Source organism: Cyprinus carpio, chromosome A21 (assembly GCF_018340385.1).
Source record: "Cyprinus carpio isolate SPL01 chromosome A21, ASM1834038v1, whole genome shotgun sequence".
Taxonomy (NCBI): Eukaryota; Metazoa; Chordata; class Actinopteri; order Cypriniformes; family Cyprinidae; genus Cyprinus; species Cyprinus carpio.
The window spans coordinates 5,630,610-5,650,747 of NC_056592.1; the positions used below are offsets into that span (position 1 = coordinate 5,630,610).

At 37.1% G+C, this 20,138-nt stretch overlaps 1 protein-coding gene across 1 annotated transcript in view; it reads left to right on the forward strand.

Annotated features, from left to right (window-relative positions):
- The window catches only part of LOC109045558 (probable E3 ubiquitin-protein ligase HERC1), a 68,505-nt gene extending 49,316 nt beyond the window's left edge, over nt 1-19,189 (forward strand). Inside the window, 25 exon segments of the mRNA XM_042711431.1 lie at nt 670-885; nt 982-1,109; nt 1,917-2,116; nt 2,945-3,059; nt 3,285-3,416; nt 3,503-3,604; nt 3,711-3,884; nt 4,180-4,485; nt 4,989-5,054; nt 5,464-5,589; nt 5,694-5,832; nt 7,074-7,255; nt 7,337-7,492; nt 7,584-7,706; nt 8,332-8,434; nt 8,616-8,785; nt 8,906-9,044; nt 10,277-10,443; nt 10,689-10,858; nt 14,931-15,096; nt 15,181-15,257; nt 15,681-15,936; nt 16,022-16,174; nt 16,370-16,675; nt 17,656-19,189. Coding sequence (XP_042567365.1) covers nt 670-885; nt 982-1,109; nt 1,917-2,116; nt 2,945-3,059; nt 3,285-3,416; nt 3,503-3,604; nt 3,711-3,884; nt 4,180-4,485; nt 4,989-5,054; nt 5,464-5,589; nt 5,694-5,832; nt 7,074-7,255; nt 7,337-7,492; nt 7,584-7,706; nt 8,332-8,434; nt 8,616-8,785; nt 8,906-9,044; nt 10,277-10,443; nt 10,689-10,858; nt 14,931-15,096; nt 15,181-15,257; nt 15,681-15,936; nt 16,022-16,174; nt 16,370-16,675; nt 17,656-17,841 — 4,058 coding nt within the window. The 3' untranslated portion in view covers nt 17,842-19,189.
- The last annotated feature ends 949 nt before the right edge of the window (nt 19,190-20,138 follow it).

The following is a 20,138-nucleotide window of genomic DNA, read 5'->3' on the forward strand; positions in this document are numbered from 1 at the left end:
TCTTGCATCAAAATAACTTTATTTGCTTCTGAAACAATATTTCTGCAGATGTAACCAGAGATAATTTAGTATAAAATATAATATAACATATTGTTTTAAATAAAAATTAATTAATTTTACAACACAAAATTTTATAACATTTTGCTTTAAATATATTTTTAGTAATTGTAGTACTTTAAAATTACTTCAGTTGTCAAGACAAGATTTCTAAACTAAAAAAAAAAAAGCTACGAATTAACTGTAAAAAAAAACCAAAAACTGTTTTTAATTTAGGTTTAGTTTCAGGTAACATTAACAACACTGAATGTAGTGTGGTTAGGGGGAAAATATTTATGAAACATTTATTTAAAAAAAAAAAAATTAATTATATTATTATACTATTAAAAACAAAATATTAATTACCATGATTTTGACTACTTTTCCAAATATATGCGTGACGCTTGCCTGTGCAAAAGTTGCCAGTAAGATGCTTTGGAAGTTGGTATGCAGTTTCTAGGGTGTTCTATGGGATGTTTTTCACTCATTTTATCAACTTTATTAGTAGTTGTTGTCTTGACTAATAATTCACAATTCAAAAACTATATAAAAACTACAGTATAATTTGTTGCATTTTAAATTATACTGGACAAAGCACCTTGAAAGCGTTAGTGTTTGTCTTCTTTCCTGTAGGTACTCAGGCGCACATCGAGGCTCAGCCCTCCTGGGTCACTGCGCTCTCGTGGGTTCAGACCTCCACTCCGTTCCTCAGTCAGGAAGCCTGCAGTCAGGTCAGCCCTCCTGAGAGTTTGCTGGTGGGCCGGCTGGACGGCTCCCTCTGCTGGCTGGAGGTCACAGATGACTTGAGTGTGGAGCGAACAGAGCTCACTCACTGCTATAGGAAAGAAGGTTGGTCCACAAATGTGCTGAAGATCTCTGTTTTAATGTGTTTTAAAAATTCAGTAGTGAATGAACTATCACTGTCTTTGTCCTCCTTGTGTTCAGCACCTCAGTGTCTGGCCTGGTACAGTGTTGATAAACCCTTTGCTGTGGGCTATCCCGATGGCAAAATTCTCCTAGCAACAGCAGAAAGCTACGAAACTGACCCGCCCATTCTGTTAACAGCATTTCCTGTGAGTCCTCAAACTGAAGACAAACACTTCATCCTACAATAATGATTCTGGTTTTTGTCTAGTTGATGAAAAAATGTATTTCTTTGGACCAGTTGAAATGGTTTATTTGTAAATGTTTGCAAAACGCTGCGTGGAAGTTACATGAAGCATAAGCAACATTTTAGAAAATGTTTTCTTCAGTTAGCTTCTTTAAATATTTTATTTTTCTAAACTTAATTATTCTAATTCAAATAAAATCTCAAATAAATACAAAAATAAAAACAAAAACAACAATCAACAAAACTCTTAAAAAAATAATAATAATAATAATAATAATAATAATAATAATTATTAATTATTATAACAAAAACAAATAATGTTTTTGTAGGTCCAAATCAGCAGTTTAGAATTATTTCTGAACAATCATGTGACTCCAAAGTCTTGAGTAATGGCTGAAAATTTAACTTTGCATCACAGGAATAAATCACATTTTAATATATATTAAAATAGAAAAAGTTATTTTAAACTGTATTATTTTTTCACAATCTTGGTGAATATGAGACTTCTTTCAAAAGCATTAAAACTCTTACCAGCCATAAGCTTTTAAACTGTAGTGCATTTCCTTAGAAAAATACATTTTATTCATTCAATAAAATGCAACATGAGGTCTTTTGGGAAAACTTTTAAATGATGACTTTAACCAAATTAAATGAATCAATAAAATGAATTTAATTTCTTCACACACCTTACACAGATTGGGATACAGTGTGTGAAACCGAACACATAATTATGACACAAATGAACCCGTATTTGTCTTTATGTTGACAGGAGAGTGTAAGTGCACTCAGGTGGGACCCGACCGGACATCTGCTGCTGTCTGTGGGCCGCTCTGAGGTGGTGAAGATCTGGGGTCGTGCCAGCGGTGCGTGGGTCACCCTCCACTCTCTGTTCCACGCGGGCACCGTCAACACCGCCGAGTGGTGCCCTCTGCCCGGGAGAGGGCCGGAGCCTCGTCTCGTGATGGCAGTGTAAGTGTGCCATATGCTTAATAATCATTACAGTGATTTTCAGAACCAGATGCCCACCTACTGTAGTATTTTTTACAGATTTTTGGGGGGTGTTACTACTCATATCACTCATAAAAAAGCTATTTACATATAGAATTCTTAAAATGTGTCAATATAGTTTTTAATAATTTTTATTTCAGTTTTAGTTTTATTTATTTTAGTACTGCACATCAAGTTAAACTAAAAGAAAATGAGAAATGTTGCCTTGGAAACTAGCTGAAATAAAACACGGTTTTTATATTTTATTTTATTTTATTGAAGTAACGAAGGGTGGGGATTTGGATCTCTCCATCGTTTGTTGATTATTGAATGGATTTTGAGATGTGGAGGATTCTCATTTTCACTGAAAGATCCAGTTATGACATTTTAATTGAACATTTAAATTTCAATATGTATTAAAAATTATAAATGCACTGGGAAATTGTTCATAATAAGAGCTATACCATTCATTTAGAAAATATATAAAATAGAAGTAAAACCTAAAAATGAAAGGTCATAGAAAGTGTGGAAAATAGAGGAAAATTATGACTTGGGTGGAAGAAATATTAACATTATAAGTGAGAAGAATCAAACATTGTATGTGGACTATATGGCACTATTATTATTTTCCACACCATTTACATGAAGAATGGATACAAGATATCTCAGAGGAGCTTTTTTGAGAGCTTTAATGAGTACTTCATGAAGTATTTTTAGGATATATAGACATCAACTGTTATATTAGTAGTCAAGGATGCACAGGTGTCTAATCCATCATCCAAATGTTAAGATTGTCCTTTATTTCCTCAGTGGATGTCAAAATGGCCTCCTGTATGTGTGGACTCTTCCTCAAGGGGGCGCTAATGTCTTAGTGCCCAATTTCCTCACCCCATCTACCAGCCAAGACAAGAGCAGCGCCATCAAGGTCAGATTTATTCATTTATCTATTTTTTTGGTTAGATAATTTACGTGGAGAAAACTAATCCTTCTATTACTATTACCAACCTAACCTCACAATTCAATTCAACTATAACAAGATTAATTGTCACTAAATTTTTTTTTTTTTTTTGGAGTTTGTTAACAGAGTTTAAGGAAGCTCTCTCTCTCACGCTCTCTCTCTCTCTCTCTCTGTGTGTGTTTTGTGTTTCAGCGGGGCAATGCTAAATGTGTGTTCCGCCTGAGTGGACACATTACCGCAGTAAAAACCCTGTCTTTTTGTCCCAGTGGACTTGCACTGGTGTCTGGAGGAATCGGAGGGGTGCTCAACATCTGGTCTCTCAGAGTGAGCTAAACGCTTCTTATATCCATTTCTTTTATTAGCTTTAAAAAACTCCTGTTTTTGATTGTAAACACTCCCCTCTGCTCTAGGATGGTTCGGTCCTGCAGACTGTGGTTACAGGAATGGGCTCTGTGGTTTGTACCACCTGGATACCACACATAGGGGTGACCGCTTGTTCTGGAAGATCAAAGGTACCGAACACTCTCTGAAAAAGTGTTTTATTCAATTAATGTTTAATTGTAAAATGTGTATGTAAGTATGTTTAATGTATGTTTAATTCTGTTTCTCCTATCTCAGGATGCTTTGCTAATTCGCTGTACCCCAGACTGGATTTCTCAGAATCACGTTCTGGCCTCCTGCCGTTCCGTTCTACGAAGTCAGGGCATTCTGGGATTGAATCGTGCCCCCTGCATGGCCGTCTTTCTTGAACGCCTTCCCACACTGCTTCAGGAGCAGTACAGCTATGAGAAGGTACATAAAGTTTTTCATCAAATCTGAGACTTTTTATTTTTTGCTGTCTTTGTGTTGTTTCCAATAAATTATAAATACTATGTATAAACCTGTGCTCAGTCTTCTGAGGAGTTCATTGCAACTTCTGCTCTGATTAATGAAATGCAGCTCTCTGGGTCAACATCACCTCAGCACCACCTAATTGCATCTTTCAAAAAACATAAAACCTTAATTATTCCAAAATTATGAAGGTATTCTCAGTGCATTATAGATATTATATCACATCATATCCTTTCATGTGTGTCTCGCTCCTCAGAGTCATGTGATGGCAGGCGATCAGCTGACTCACAGCCCTTTTCTTCAGAGTCTGGCCACACTGGCCGTGGGTCTCTTCTTGGATCAGTTACTGTGCCGTCAGCCCAGACCGCCTCACCACAGCGGGACAGGGCCAGATCAGGACGGGGCACCTGGATCCTTCTGCCCCTCAGAGTGGAACTGGCTTTCCATTTATTCAACCACAGTGAAGAGCGCAGAGGCGTTTGCTCGTGGCACCTCGTTCCCAGAATCCTTCATCGCACCTGAGTTCAATCATTCTGGATCCACAGAGTTAACCAAACCACTGGTAAGATGCAGAGGAGTTAATCCTTGAGAAATATTTAAAGGAACGATATTTATACACCCCCCCCCCTATAATCTGCTTATAATGTTAGTGAAGTTTTTTTGCACAAAAAACAACATAATTTATCTATGACCTTTTTTGACTATGGTTTTGGCACTTGGAATATTAAATGAGCTGTTTTTGCTGCTAAGGAGAAATACATAGCAAGGATCAAAATTGATGTACTAAAATTAACTAAAACTGAAATAAAAAGTAATAAAAATATATAGACGACTAATTTATAAAATAAAAAAATGCAACACAATTACTTAACATTTAATTCTAAAATGAAAACAGAAAATATTAAAATAAAAACTCAAAATTCAAAATATTAATAAAAACTATAATAGTATCTCAATGATACCAAAATTCCTTATTTCAGCTGAGCAAAGAAAATCCTGTTTTCCACAGTATGCCCCTTAAAGGTTATTTTGATTTATGCAAAGTGTCTTTTGTTCTCCTTCCAGGACAACAGCAAATGGACCTTCATGATGGATGAACAGCTCATGTCCTGGGCGACCAGCAGACCTGAAGTAAGTCTGTGTGTTCCTGAATGTGTGTGTTAAGACATCCGGATCTTCCTTCATCACCCTCATTCGTCTCTGTCAGTATAGACCCTGTGTTCAGCATTGTTCTTTCAGGCCGATTTTTATCACTCTTCACGTGTTTTTATTCATTCAGCTTTTATATATCACCCCCCACAAACCCTAGCAGCTAGTGCCAGACAAAAACTCCCTTTCTCTTCATTTAAAGCACATCTCTGTGCCAATTTTACCTTTACAGCTTGCTGAATTGGCCATTTAATGGACATGGCCTTTTTTAGCATCAGTATATTTAGATTGCGTTAAAAGAATAATGTTTGTATAAAGGAAATAATATTGAATGAACAGTGTTTTAAACATCTTTTTTATTCTAATAAAATCATGTTTGTATATTTGACAGGACTGGCAGCAGGGTGGTAAAAGTGAGGTGTATTTGTGGGGTAACGGACGTCACGGGCAGCTGGCAGATGCCGGGACCAGCGCGTCTGTGCCCACCCTCGCTCCCTCGCTCTCTCAGACTCAGCAGGTAGAGTGTCAACACCACACACATGCAAAACTACCACAAGTTGGCATGTACATTTAAAGAAATAGTTATCCTCTCCATTCATCTCTGCTGTGTGTTTCTCTCAGGTGGTGTGTGGCCAGAACTGCACGTTCCTGGTTCAGGCTAACGGTACGGTCCTGGCTGTAGGGGAGGGCAGTTACGGACGACTCGGACAGGGTAACTCAGACGACCTCTACACCCCAACTGTCATCTCAGCTTTACAAGGTAATGCAAACCACAGCAACTCTTGTTCAGGCCAGTGCCAGTAATATGTGTAGTACACAGATGTAATTTACTGATATTCCAACACTCATGGAATTTGGGGGAAAAGGGTCGAAAATATTGAAATGGGAATTTTACATTTAATGAATACATGAAAGTTTCATCTCATTTTAGAGTTGTTTGAAGATAAACGTAACTGTGACTGTCAGTTAAATAAAATAATTATATTATTTTGTTAGTAAAATAACAACAATAATAACATACAACAAACAATATAAATAACTTAATAACAAACAACAATAATGACAATAATAATTGTATTAGTGCTGTCACACGATTAATCGCAACAATATCGCATCAATATAAAAGTAATAATGTATATAGTGCTGTCACACGATATATTATCGCATATATAAATACAAACACATGCATGTTTATATTTAAGAAAGATGTTATATTTATATATTATATGTATTATATATAATATATATAGTGTGTAAATAATATAAATATGATATATCTTTATTATATGTCAATATTTTCAAAATATAAACAGTATGCATGTTTACTATTTAATATACAAAATAAATAAAACACAGTACACACACATATATCATGTTAACAAAAACTATTTATTTATGTTAATCTTTTGAATAATAATACTAATAATAATATTACCTATAAAAAAACAACATTAAAATTTATATCTCTGCAAGTATTTTTCTAATCTTATTGTACTTGTAACTATAATTATGTATTATTATTATATAATTATTACATAATTATTAATTACAATAATAACCTATTAAAAAAAAAACTAGTTAATTTTGTGAATCTTAGATTTTATTATTATTATATAAACATATAATAACTGTATGAAGAGAAATAAATTAATTAAAAAATAATATCTTTAACAAAATGTATTTAACTTTTTCTGTGAATAAAAATTTATAAATATATATATATTTAACACAATGTATTGAACTTGTGCTGGGAATAAGATTTTTTAAATATATATGTTTGTGTGTGTGTGTGTGTGTGTATATATATTTATATATATATATATATATATATATATATATATATATATATATATATATATATATATATATATATATATATATATGTATATATATATGTATAGTATAGATTATTATTTTATTTTTTTAATATAAATTTAACTCAATATATAAATGTATGAAACATATATTGCATTTATTACATGGAATTTTTCCTCCTAATAGGTTATGTAGTGACACAGCTGGTGACATCATATGGGTCTGATGGCCACTCATTGGCTCTCACCGAGACTGGAGAGGTGTTTAGTTGGGGTGATGGGGATTATGGGAAACTCGGCCATGGGAACAGTGAAAGGCAAAGGCGACCCAAACAGATCGAGGCTCTGCAGGGAGAGGAAGTGGTGCAGGTAAAGAAAATTGCTGTCCAAGATAATCGCCAAAACCATCTCATGATCAGCTTTCATTTCAACATAATTTCCTTCTTTCAGCTGGCGTGTGGGTTCAAACACTCGGCCGCCGTCACAGCGGACGGAAAACTCTTCACCTTTGGCAGTGGAGATTCTGGACGCTTGGGTCAAAGGTCAACTTCGAACAAGATGGTCCCGGAGAGAGTTACAGCACTAGATGGATACCACATTGGACAGGTGCTTCTTTTTTGGACTATCATTCTAATGTGTGTATATGACCTTTGAGCAGTCCGTGATGAGTGAAGATGACCTTTTCTGTTCTGTTTAGGTGTCATGTGGTATCAATCATACTTTGGTCCTGTCATCAGACGGCCTGACCGTGTGGGCTTTTGGAGACGGAGATTATGGTAAACTGGGTATCGGACCATGTACAGTGAAGTGCTACCCACAGGTACAGTCTTACCGATTAATCTTCTCACTGGCTGATCATCAGGTACATTATCATTCAAAAGTTTGGATTCAGTAAGATTTGTTCATGTTTTTAAAAGATGAATATTATGGTCTCCAAGGGCCCATTTATTCGACCAAAAATACTGTAAAAACAGTAATAATGTGAAATATTTTTACAATTTAAAATAAACTGTTTTCTATTTGAATACGTTTTTAAAAATCTAAATTATTTTGGTGATGCAAAGCTGAATTTTCAGCATCATTACTCCAGTCTTCAGTGTCACATGATCCTCCAGAAATCATTCTAATATGCTAATTTGGTGCTCAAGAAACGTTCTTATTATTATCAATGTTGACAAAACCTTTCTTGATGAATAGAAAGTTCAAAAGTTCAAAGTTCAAAACAACATTAAACCTAAACAAAAATTTTAAAACAATGTAAAATACAGTAACAATTGACTTAAAAAAACAATCAAACTGAATAAATAAAAGTCTTACTGACCCTAAAAAATGATCAATTTCTTTCAATAAATAAATAAATAAAAGTCTTACTGACCCTAAACTTCTGAAAACCTGTGCATGTTTTTTTCATTTGCTGATAGTCCTGTGTTTCTATTCGTTGTTAGAAAGTGGAGGCTCTTTGCAATAAAGGCATTAAAAAGGTTGGATGTGGAACACATTTCTCAGTGGTTCTGGCCAAAGATGGACACGTCTACACATTCGGCCAAGGTAGACCCTCCAGAAATCATCATCATCATCCAAATGTGTTTGTGTGTAAATGTGGCATCATTTACATGTATTCTATTTTCATTCACAAAGAACGAGATACTTTGAATATAAGGCTGACTGTGTTTTTCAAAGCACCTTTGTGATGTTGAGACAGCCCCTATATGCGTGTATGTTTTCACAGAGCGTCTGATAGGTCTGCCGGACTCCATGCTGAAGAATCACAACCGGCCACAGATCATTCCGGCTTTGGAAGGCGTCTTCATTGAGGACATTGCTGTTGGGTGCGAGCACATCCTTGCTTTATCCAACACCGGAGACGTGTACGCATGGGGCTGCAACTGTGAGGCCCAGGTACAGTCAGCTGAAACAGCACACCGACCTATTACCATCATGTTTAATGATGTTTTCTATGGATATTTGAGAATGAGTGAATATTTAGTTGAGCTTGTGTCTTCTTTGTGTGCATTGCAGCTGGGTCTGGGCCATTCCAATCCCGTCAAAGAACCCACTCTGGTTACTGCTCTACAGGGCAAGAACATCAGGCAGATCTCGGCTGGACGCTGTCATACCTCGGCCTGGACCACACCAGCTCTGTCAACCAGAGCTTCAGGTACACAAATCCTAGTAAACTTTCTTGGAACCTCATAAGCAAACTGTTTGGAATGCTCTACATGGGCAGCAGCTACAATAATGTTACAGCTAACACTATTCAATAACATTCGGTAGTCGGTTTTACAAATAAGATGGCTAAGCAAACTAACAAACAAGCAATCTCTCTCTCAGTTATACACTCAAATGAACACGCAAAGATACTCTGTAATTCTTATACTTGATGTATAAGTTAAAATCTTGACAGATTTAGGCCCAATGCATGAGTCTTTGATTTTTATTACAGAACTTTTGCAAAAATACGCAAAGATTGTGATCTTCAACAGGTTGTGAACCAACATAAACTTCAAATTGTTGCAAATCTAACAAGAGGGCGAGGGCTTTTTTCTCAATGGTACTGTAATTACATTGATGGCGACTGAATTTTTAGAAAAGAAACACGATGGGTGATCAATTCCATTTTCATCTTCTTGTAACAGCACCTGCACTAGTACTGCTAGCATCAACCTCAAGTTTAAAAGGTTTTGAGAAGTCAGGGGTAGCTAAGACAGGAGTGCTACATAAATTCTTTAAAGAAATTTTAACTTTTAAAATTGAATTTATTATTATTATTATTATTATTAACATTAATTCCTGGGAAGGTCGTAGAAATCAACAAAATCCTAAAAATGTCATGGAATTTGTACAGTAAATATACAAATATTTTATTTCATTCTATTTTTATTTTAAGAAATTCATGTTTTTATTCAGTAAGGATGCATTAACTTAACCAAGTGTTAGTAAAACAAACATGTTACAAAAGACTTCTGTTTCAGATAAATGCCATTCTTGTAAACTTTCTGAAAATCCTGAAAAGTATCATTGTTGCCACAAAAAAAGCAGCACAGCTTATTTCAACATTAATAATAATAATAAATTGTTTCTTCAGTAGCAAATCAGCATATTAGAATGATTTCTGAAGCATCGTGTGATACTGAAGACTGGAGTAATGATGTTGAAAATTCAGCTTCGCATATTGGTCTAAAGCTATTGTCTAAACACACAATTCATACATGCTATTTTTTTCACTGTATGCTGGCATATTCAGCTTGGTATCTCAGCAAAAAAAATTCACATCTCCACAGACTCTGACCTCATCAGTGTACCGTCTGTACTAGAATCAGTTCCTCAGTGGCTGGATGTGAGATTTGTTTTTGCATGTTGTGTCATCAACTATGACTGTGTATTTTGCAGGTTGTTCAGGGATACAGCTGGGTCTACCTCAATCTGTGCCTCCGCAGTATAATGCCCTCAAAGACTTCAGCCCTGAAGTGTTAAACACCCGTCTCAGAGTGCTGTACCACTTCTCTGATCTTATGTACAAGTCCTGGAGGCTTCTGAACCTTGACCCCCGCAGTCAGGTACTCAATCATTAAAACAAACAAACACACACACACACATTCACATGAATCACAGCATTCGCTGCTGATGTTTCACCGGGAAAACTCTGACTCCCTGCCAAGAACCTTTCATAATTTTTAATTTTATATCCAAGCAGAATCCTTGTTACGGTTCCTGTTTTTTACCTCCAGACTAACAGGTCTGTGTCGGTTGATATCCAAGCAGAAGTTTTGTCTGACAATGTCACTCTCTGGCTGGTTTCCAGGTAAATGCTTCCCGCTACAGCTCAGGTACTGCTGCCATAGTGCAGGGCCAACTCAGAGGCCTGCTGTCCCCGAAAGTCAACACCCTTCCTCTTGTTCGCACTATCGGCAGAACCATGACGCAGGGAAAGACCTACGGCCCCCAGATTACAGTCAAACGGATCTCCACCAGGTACGAGTATGAGCTTTTAAAGGGGTCATATGAGGTTGCTAAAAAGAACATTATTTTGTGTATTTGGTGTAATGAAATGTGTTCATGCAAGAAACACATTATTTTCCACATACTGTACATTATTATTTCTCCTCTATGCCCCGCCTTTTTGAAACGCGTCGATTTTTACAAAGCTCATCGTCTGAAAAGCGAGGTGTGCTGTGATTGGCCAGTTATCCAGTGCGTTGTGATTGGCCGAATACCTCAAACCATGTCTGCATTTGTGATTGGAGAAATGACAAACAACAAGCGCTACTCTACACTGTTCAAAACTCGCGTTTGAATAATCAGTGGCAAATTCTTTATATATAAAAAGATTACTTACAGTCTTTGAGTCAGAACAGCTGGCATTGTAGTCTTATCTCCCAGGATTAGGAAACAGTCCAACATAAAATGCATTGCACACATCTGAATACTTGGGTTGAACTGTTCTGCAACAGTGTTGTAAATACAACTTGACCACTGATTTCTAGTCGTTTCCTGTTTTGGAAGGCCAGGGCTAGAGTGAGCGGAGGCCAGCTTGAATGAGCAGCAGCGGGCATTTCAATTCAATTCAATTCAAGTTTATTTGTATAGCGCTTTTTACGATACAAATCATTGCAAAGCAACTTTACAGAAAATTAAGTTTCTACGATATTTAGTAGAAAATTATCATTGGTAACTGTCAGTTCATGTGCATATGGCAGAAATGTTCAGAAAAATCAATAAAAAGACGTAAACAAACAGAGCGATTAACACTATTAACAGCAATTATGCAATCAAACTTATAGCAAAAATGTGGTAGTTCTGTATGTTGTCTCTGGGTTAGCATCATCTGAGGTCCTCTGAGGGGTTGACATCATCTCTTCTCAGGTGTTCTGGATCCAGACTGGAGCTTGTGTAAATCCTAGGCAAAGCAGAGAAACAAATAGAAACATAATTAGCGTAGCTGCTGTTCCAGCCAAGTAAAAATTAATTAGATTAACCCAAGCTAAAGAATAATAATGCACATTTGATCAGATATAACTGCAGTCCAAAATTATGAGATGCATTATTTGAATGCTAGGCCAAAGAGGTGTGTTTTTTAATCTAGATTTAAACAGAGAGAGTGTGTCTGAACCCCGAACATTATTAGGAAGGCTATTCCAGAGTTTGGGAGCAAAGTGCGAAAAAGCTCTACCTCCTTTAGTGGACTTCGCTATCCTAGGTACTATCAAAAGTCCAGCATTTTGTGACCTTAGGGACCGGTGATTTGTTGTAGCGTGGTATAAGGCTAGTTAGGTACGCAGGAGCTAAGCCATTAAGGGCCTTATAAGTAAGTAATAATATTTTGTAACTGATACGGGACTTAATAGGTAGCCAGTGCAGAGACTGTAGTATTGGGGTAATATGATCATATTTTCTTGACCTGGTAAGGACTCTAGCCGCTGCATTTTGGACTACCTGTAGCTTGTTTATTGAGGATGCAGGACAACCACCTAGCAGTGCATTACAATAGTCCAGTCTAGAGGTCATGAATGCATGAACTAGCTTTTCTGCATCAGAAACAGGTTAACATGTTTCGTAGCTTGGCAATGTTTCTAAGATGGAAGAATGCTGTTTTTTGTAACATGGGAAATATGATTTTCAAAAGACAAGTTACTGTCTAATATAACACCCAGATTTTTGACAGTAGAGGAAGTAACAGTACATACGTCTAATTGGCAAATTGTAATCTACGAGATTCTGTGTAATGTTTTCTGGTCCAATAAGTAATATCTCTGTCTTATCTGAATTTAATATGAGAAACATTATTGGTCATCCAATCTTTTACATTTTTAACACACTCTGTTAGCTTAGATAATTTTGAAGTTTCACCTGGTCTTGTTGAGATATATAGTTGAGTATCATCAGCATAACAGTGGAAACTAATCCCGTATTTTCTAATGATATTACCAAGGGGCAACATGTATATTGAAAATAGCAGAGGACCTAGGACAGATCCTTGTGGCACTCCATATTTTACTGGTGATAAATGAGATGACTCCCCATTTAAAGAAACAAAGTGGTAGCGATCGGACAGGTAGGATCTAAACCATCTTAAAGCCTGCCCTTGGATACCTGTATAGTTTTGTAATCTATCTATGAGTATGTTGTGATCTATGGTGTCGAATGCAGCACTAAGATCAAGTAAAACTAGCAATGAGATGCAGCCTTGATCTGAAGCAAGAAGCAAGTCATTTGTAATTTTAACAAGTGCATGGGGCCTGAAACCTGACTGAAATTCTTCATAGAGATCATTTTTTTGCAGGTAGGAGCACACTTGAGCAGACACAACTTTTTCTAAAATTTTAGACATAAATGGAAGATTTGAAATGGGTCTGTAATTTGCCAGTTCACTAGGATCTAGTTGTGGTTTCTTAATAAGAGGCTTAATAACCGCCAGCTTGAATGGTTTTGGGACGTGACCTAAAGATAACGACGAGTTAATAATATTGAGAACCGGTTTTTCTTCTACAGGTAACAACTCTTTCAGTAATTTAGTGGGTACAGGATCTAATAAACATGTTGTTGGTTTAGATGCAGTTGAATGAGCAGCAGCGGGCTTCTAGAGTGAGCGGAGGCCAGCTTGAATGAGCAGCAGCGGGCTTGAGAACGGTGCGGCTGGCAGATTCGACGAAGGAGCGGCAGGTGGGCTTGCGGCAACCACATGTGACAACCCCGGGCTGACCCCGTCCATGGTGAAAGCTGATCCGGCGATCCACAGCTCGAAGTTGATGTATTTCCTCAGCGACCAGCATGGATCAGCTCTAGACATGACGAAGCAGATATCGTCCTCTTGTGGAAGACCAAACAAAGTAGTTTCGCATTCAAAACGAAACACACAGCTTCTCCACAACATGGCGGCAACCACAATACTACAGCGAGAATAAAAGTTACGCCTTCTTTCTTTGCGTGAACATTTGGGCGGCGTTATGCAAATCTTTCCACATTGTGACGTAGACATGTTGGGTTGAGAATAGGCTTGCAGTGATAGACTGTGTTTTCAGTTATACCAGTGTTAAGCCGCAACACCAGTTACGTCATTTGCTTACCGCCCTCCACCGTCAATTTGATATTTTTTTCTTTTTAGTTACAAAAATAATTTAGCCTAGTTCAGTTAGAGGACAGACACTTTTAAAAACTAAACGCTCAATGCAGCGTGCTGAACCGTGCGTGAATGACAGTGCACCACGGAGCAGGAGTCAGATTTTATTTATCACGTGAGGAGAGTGAGTCGAGCTGACTGACAAGAGTGAGGTGAGAAAGACAAGACGATGGAAGAAGATTGCTTAGAAAGGAAATGCAAAGGCACCTGTTTGGCAATATTTTAGTTTTTGATAAGCCTATTGACTGTTTTTTTTTATAACATTTGTTTCTTATTTATTTGGTTCCACAATTATTGCTGATTACTTTATTTAAACTTTGTGCATTTTATTTATTTTATTTTACATAAAGGTGCATATGCCGTGCCTCCAAGCTTTCTTATTTGTTTTGCAAAAAACGTTCTATGTTTATTGTTTATTTGGTTCCACAGTGTTTGCTGATTTTCAGTTTTATATACCCATTTAAACTTTGTGTAGCCTAAGTAATTTGTTCTTTTATTAGGCATATTTTATTATTAATTTTGTTAATAAAAATTCTATGAGTTTGACGTTGTTGTTGCTTGAATTGAATCAACGCAGAATTACCGCTAATTTGAAAGTGAAAGTAAAATGCACATGGCGCTTTTACAAGCCATTTGAAAGCGAAGAAAAGAGGGAAACTCAAACTAAATAACCCCCCCCCCCCACAAAAACAGTGATACCGGTATTACTGGTGTTGTCCACACATCGATTAACCAGTGATTGCACATAATTTATAAACATCCATATTTAACAAAAAACTTTTTTAAACCAACATTTAAACCTAAAAATATAGATGGATAGTTGATAGACAGTGTTTGGAAACTTCCTGTTTGAGCTACAGACTTGTTTTTGCCAAGATTTAAACTATTTACTTTATCAAGCACCTAACCTTGTCCTCCAATCCACAGGGGGCGCTCTAGCAAGCCCATTTTTGTGCAGATCGCCAAGCAGGTGGTGAACCTGAACCCTACTGAGCTGCGTCTCCCCTCCAGAGCATGGAAGGTGAAACTGGTCGGAGAGGGGGCAGATGACGCCGGTGGTGTGTTTGACGACACCATCACTGAGATGTGCCAGGTAAGTCCATGTTCTCAAACTCTTAGTACTAAGGGAGGGTCACCTTCATATTCAGGCATCCAACATTGAATGATCTTTTCCCAGGAGTTGCAGTCTGGTGTGGTCGAGCTTCTCATTCACACTCCTAACAGCACTGCAGATGTTGGTAGCAACACGGACAGGTACGTTGTAGATGCTGAGATATACAAACAGAATGTAATAGAGTGCTGTAGTAATGATGTATTTTTCATGATTAAAATCCAGTAGTTGCCTCTAATTTAAAAAACAAACAGCAAAAACAAAACAAAACTACACCCTTACAAATAAATTACTATTTCTTAACTTATTTTTGTTATATTTCAATTTTACAAAGAAACGTGCAGCAATAGCCTAATAAAACGACACATTTTCATTTACTGTATAATGTCTTCAGTCTCATTGTTAAAAAAATCGTGTCGAATCATATCATGGGACATTGTAACAGGAAATGCTGAAATGCTAACTTGTTTCCTGGTTTTGGTCTACAAAAATATGTCATCCCTGCAGCAGTCTAATGGCTCTAAATAGAAATATTGTTTTTCTACTAACCTCCTTTGTCTGGACAGGTTCTTGCTGAACCCAGCAGCAGTCTCAGATGATCACATGGTGCAGTTTCGCTTCTTGGGGATCCTAATGGCAGTGGCCATACGAACCAAAAAGCCCTTGGATCTGCACCTGGCACCATGGGTGTGGAAACAGATGTGCTGTATTCCTCTGGGAGTCGCCGACCTGGAGGAGGTGGACCTGCTCACATACCGCTCACTTCAGGGCATCTTACACCTGGACAATAATAGCGTGATCAATGAAGAGAACTTCACAGTGGTGAGGCACATAGCCACAAGAGACCAGCAGAGATCATTCATTCAGACATGACTTTCTCACTGTCTGTTTTATTCTGGATTTTTAGATGATCCCTCTGGACTCGTTTGTGGCGCACAGTGCTGATGGCACATTGGTTCCAATGATTCCTGGTGGGCATAATGTCCCTCTGACATTCTCCAACAGGAATGATTATGTGGAGAGAGCTCTGCACTACAGACTTCATGAGATGGACAGACAGGTATCTGCCTCTCCTCCAGACACATTGGAATTACAGAATCAAAATTATGTTAACTAAACACTTAATTTAAAGGAATAGTTCATCTCCATCAGCAAGCACTGTTATTGTACCTGCGGTTTATAATAATGCATGTAGACTGATCTTGCATGCTGATAGTGCATACGCAGTGGTAATGCAGTATGCGTGTTTATGTAGGTGGCAGCAGTGAGGGAGGGCATGTCCTCAATCATCCCAGTCCCGTTGCTTTCTCTGCTCACGGCTCGACAGCTGGAACAGCTGGTGTGTGGCCTCCCCGAGGTCTCCGTGGAGATGCTGAAGAAGGTGGTACGATACCGTGACATTACCGACAGCCACCAGCTCATTGGCTGGCTGTGGCAGAGCCTTGAGGAATTTACCAATGAGGAGAGAGTCCTGTTCCTGCGCTTCGTGTCCGGACGTTCCAGACTGCCATCTAATCTGGCAGACATCACACAGAAATTTCAAATCATCAAAGTTGATCGAGTAAGAATATTTATATCTTAAGTAATATATAAAAGTTTGCCATGAGTTTTACTCTTTTGTATTTAACTGTACATAAATCTACAAAAAAAATTAAGAAATTATTATTATTATTAAATAAAATGTATTTTCAATTTTATCAACAAATGAGATCATTTGACTAAAATTCACCTCAAAACGAAAAAAATTTAATCCTACGTTTTTATTTATGATTATTAATGTTGGTGGTCAGTAGATTTTGCTAAAAATTCACCGGTCAGTAGATTTTGAAACTGAAAGGTGTAATCCTAAATTTTTATTTATGATATATATAATGTTGTATGGTCAGTAGATATTATATATATAACTATATAGGTATATGTAAAGAAAATATATATATATATATATATATGTATATATATGTATATGTATATATATGTATATATATATATATATATATGTATATATATATATATATGTAGGTATACAGTACTATATATATATATATATATATATATACAGTATATATATAAAATGAAACTACATTTTGAATATAGAATTTTGATTATTTTACCAAAATCCACCCAATTCTATTTCTATATGTAGGTATGTATATATATGTGTGTGTGTGTGTGTGTGTGTGTGTGTGTGTACTGTATACCTACATATATTAAAATTAACATCTGAGTATAAAACTTCTAATTATTTACTACAATTCACCCCAAAAAATAAATAAAAATAAAAACAAACAAAAAAATATGTATTTTTATTTATGTGAAAAGGTTGTCAGTAGATTTTTTTTAACTGAAAGGGACACAGAAAAACATTTTAGATTTTATATATATCCAGTATTAACAATATTGGCAAATATCGTCCGATCAGAGGTGGCTAGATTGCGGAGTTGGCTTACTATAGTACATACTGTACATACTTTCCATGCTCAACAGCAGTATGTGAATTGGGATGAAGCCAAGGTCTTCACTCTCTCTTTGTTCTCTCAACAGCCTGTGAACGGCCTTCCTACGGCCCAGACGTGCTTCTTTCAGTTGCGCCTTCCTCCCTACACGAGCCAGGCCATACTAGCCGAGCGCCTACGCTATTCCATTCACAACTGCCCCTCCATAGACATGGACAACTACATGCTGTCGCGCAACACTGACCCAGCGGACGGCTCTGATACCGAGTACTGACACGACGCCTGCAAAAACAAATGCTATTACACTACAAAGCACAAAATAATCTCATAAATGCCTCCGGTTGCACTTCTTCCTCAAACATGCAATACAATTCTCAGTCACTAAACCTCACGTACGTACTCTCTGCGGTACCCAGAGTGCACGGCAGATGCCTGTTCTTCCACAAGGTCAAAAAGAGAATATTTAAGCAATTAAATTCTTTATTTATTCATGTTTGTATCATCTTCGTGTCTCTGAATGTTGGGTGAAAATTCTTAAAACTAAAAAATATTACAATACCGTTACAAGCGCCGTGCCTGGAATGGTCGCAAGGTTTCTTCTCTTGGCGTTAGCGACAGAAACTGGGGACGGTTCGTAGGTGAGCACTTGGCAGCTAGCTTCCTGTCCCAGTTTATGCCAAAGGCTATTAAACTACTATTCTGTACTGTACATGATACCTTCTGACTCAGTGAAAAAAAAAAAAAAAAAAAGTACTGTGAGTCTGAGAAACAAGTCCCAGAGCAGTCGTCGTTTGGGCATTTGTATCAAACTAGCTTGTATCTTAAATGAATGTATACTTGCAAATGCCATGCACGTGTGCACTCTTTTATTTGCCAAATACTGTACTGATGCTGTACATTACATAGGATTTAATGAATTTTAGCCTTTTTTTTTGCAACTGTGAAACAGCGCGTGGAGGCGTTTGGTGATTTTTGTGTTCCTCTGTGCATTCTCACAGAGCGAGAGTGCAGGTTTGTCACGCTATGCTGATTGGTCACCAGTGTTATTATGTGCTTCGGGCTGGATGTAAACATGTTTTGACTGTTTTTACTGGTGTGTTTGATAGAGGAGAGTCCCTCTTTACTCTCGAACCTTCTGTATGCGGTGGTTTACAGTACTGGTAAATTATTATTATTTGTTGTTTTCCTATAATATTTATCTGAGTGAGTTCTATGTGTTGGAAAGACGACTAATGAGGACTAATACGGCTCTTGCGCTGTTTTGCACTTTAGATCTTTATGCATTGCGCTTTAGCATAAGAGGAACATCGTATTCACTAAAATATTTACAGATTTCTGACTAATTTATCTAATAGAGATTCTCCTAACCCGAGCCACTAATGAAATAAACTTCTTGGCTGATTTCTTTATGGAAGTATCCTGAACTAACTTTAACATTAAAGATTACTTAAAGGCTGATTTGTTAGGCTACGATATGGTGGTATTTGTTGATGCTCAAATTTCAGATTAAGCCATAAAACAAAAACAATTCAAGAAGTCTCCTTAAACTGTATGATATTTTATGGCGATGACCTCTCAAATGGAAGATACACTGTACTGTAAATTAAATTTTGTGTACAGACTTTTGTGTCAGCTTGGTAAGTCATTTTAATTTGATTGTAAATGTTTTTCTGATTATGAAAAGTTTTTATTTCTGCCATATTTTTGTGTTTCTATTCCAGCTATTCTAGTGCAATCAGAGTCTCACGTTTCCAAAGCCCAGAAAAGGGAAAATCGATCAACTCATCCGAAGAATTGGAAGTTGCACGCTGGGAAGTTGGTTGTGATTCAGTACATATGCAGTACATAATATATATAGAACAGATGTGCTTAAAACACTATCTACACAAGTACTGAAACACAAATGGTTGGACAAATATGGTTGTAAAAAAGCCCCCCACCACTAAGCCATCAACTGTACTCTTTATTCAATTAGCAGCAGGGTCTATCAGATGACCTCACATAATCAAACTGAGCACTCTCTTATCATGCTGTGATAATTCAGCTGAGCACAAGCGTATTTTTAGTTTCTTTACTCAATTACAATACTGTTTTCAGTCAAACAAATCATTTATTTTCATCTTGCTTCATAGGAATCCCATAACAAAAGCTAGTCAGATTATGCTAAGTGTTGAAGTTGTACAATCAAGCTAAATGTGGTGGAAAACACCGGCAGAAAGGGCCAAACCGGTTTAAAATCGCAGACCACCGTTAGCACAAAGAGGGGTGTTTCGTTCCCTTCCAGAGATGCTATCGTTTTGTTAAATTGTGCATGCCACCCGTCCTCTGAGACAAGAGGAAAGCAATTGTGATAATGAGCATCCTTGACTTGCTCCAATGAATTATGGGAGGAAGTTAAACTCGCCACTGATGACTGAGGGGATCAAAGAGAGTGAGAAAAGAGGAGAGGAAATACTGATCTCAGCTGCTTTGATGTATTAGAGAGCTTGTATTCATGCAGGTCTGGAGAACCATCCTGAAGAGCCGCAATCATCATCTCAGGCTGCTGCTGATGACATGGACTTGAGAGTT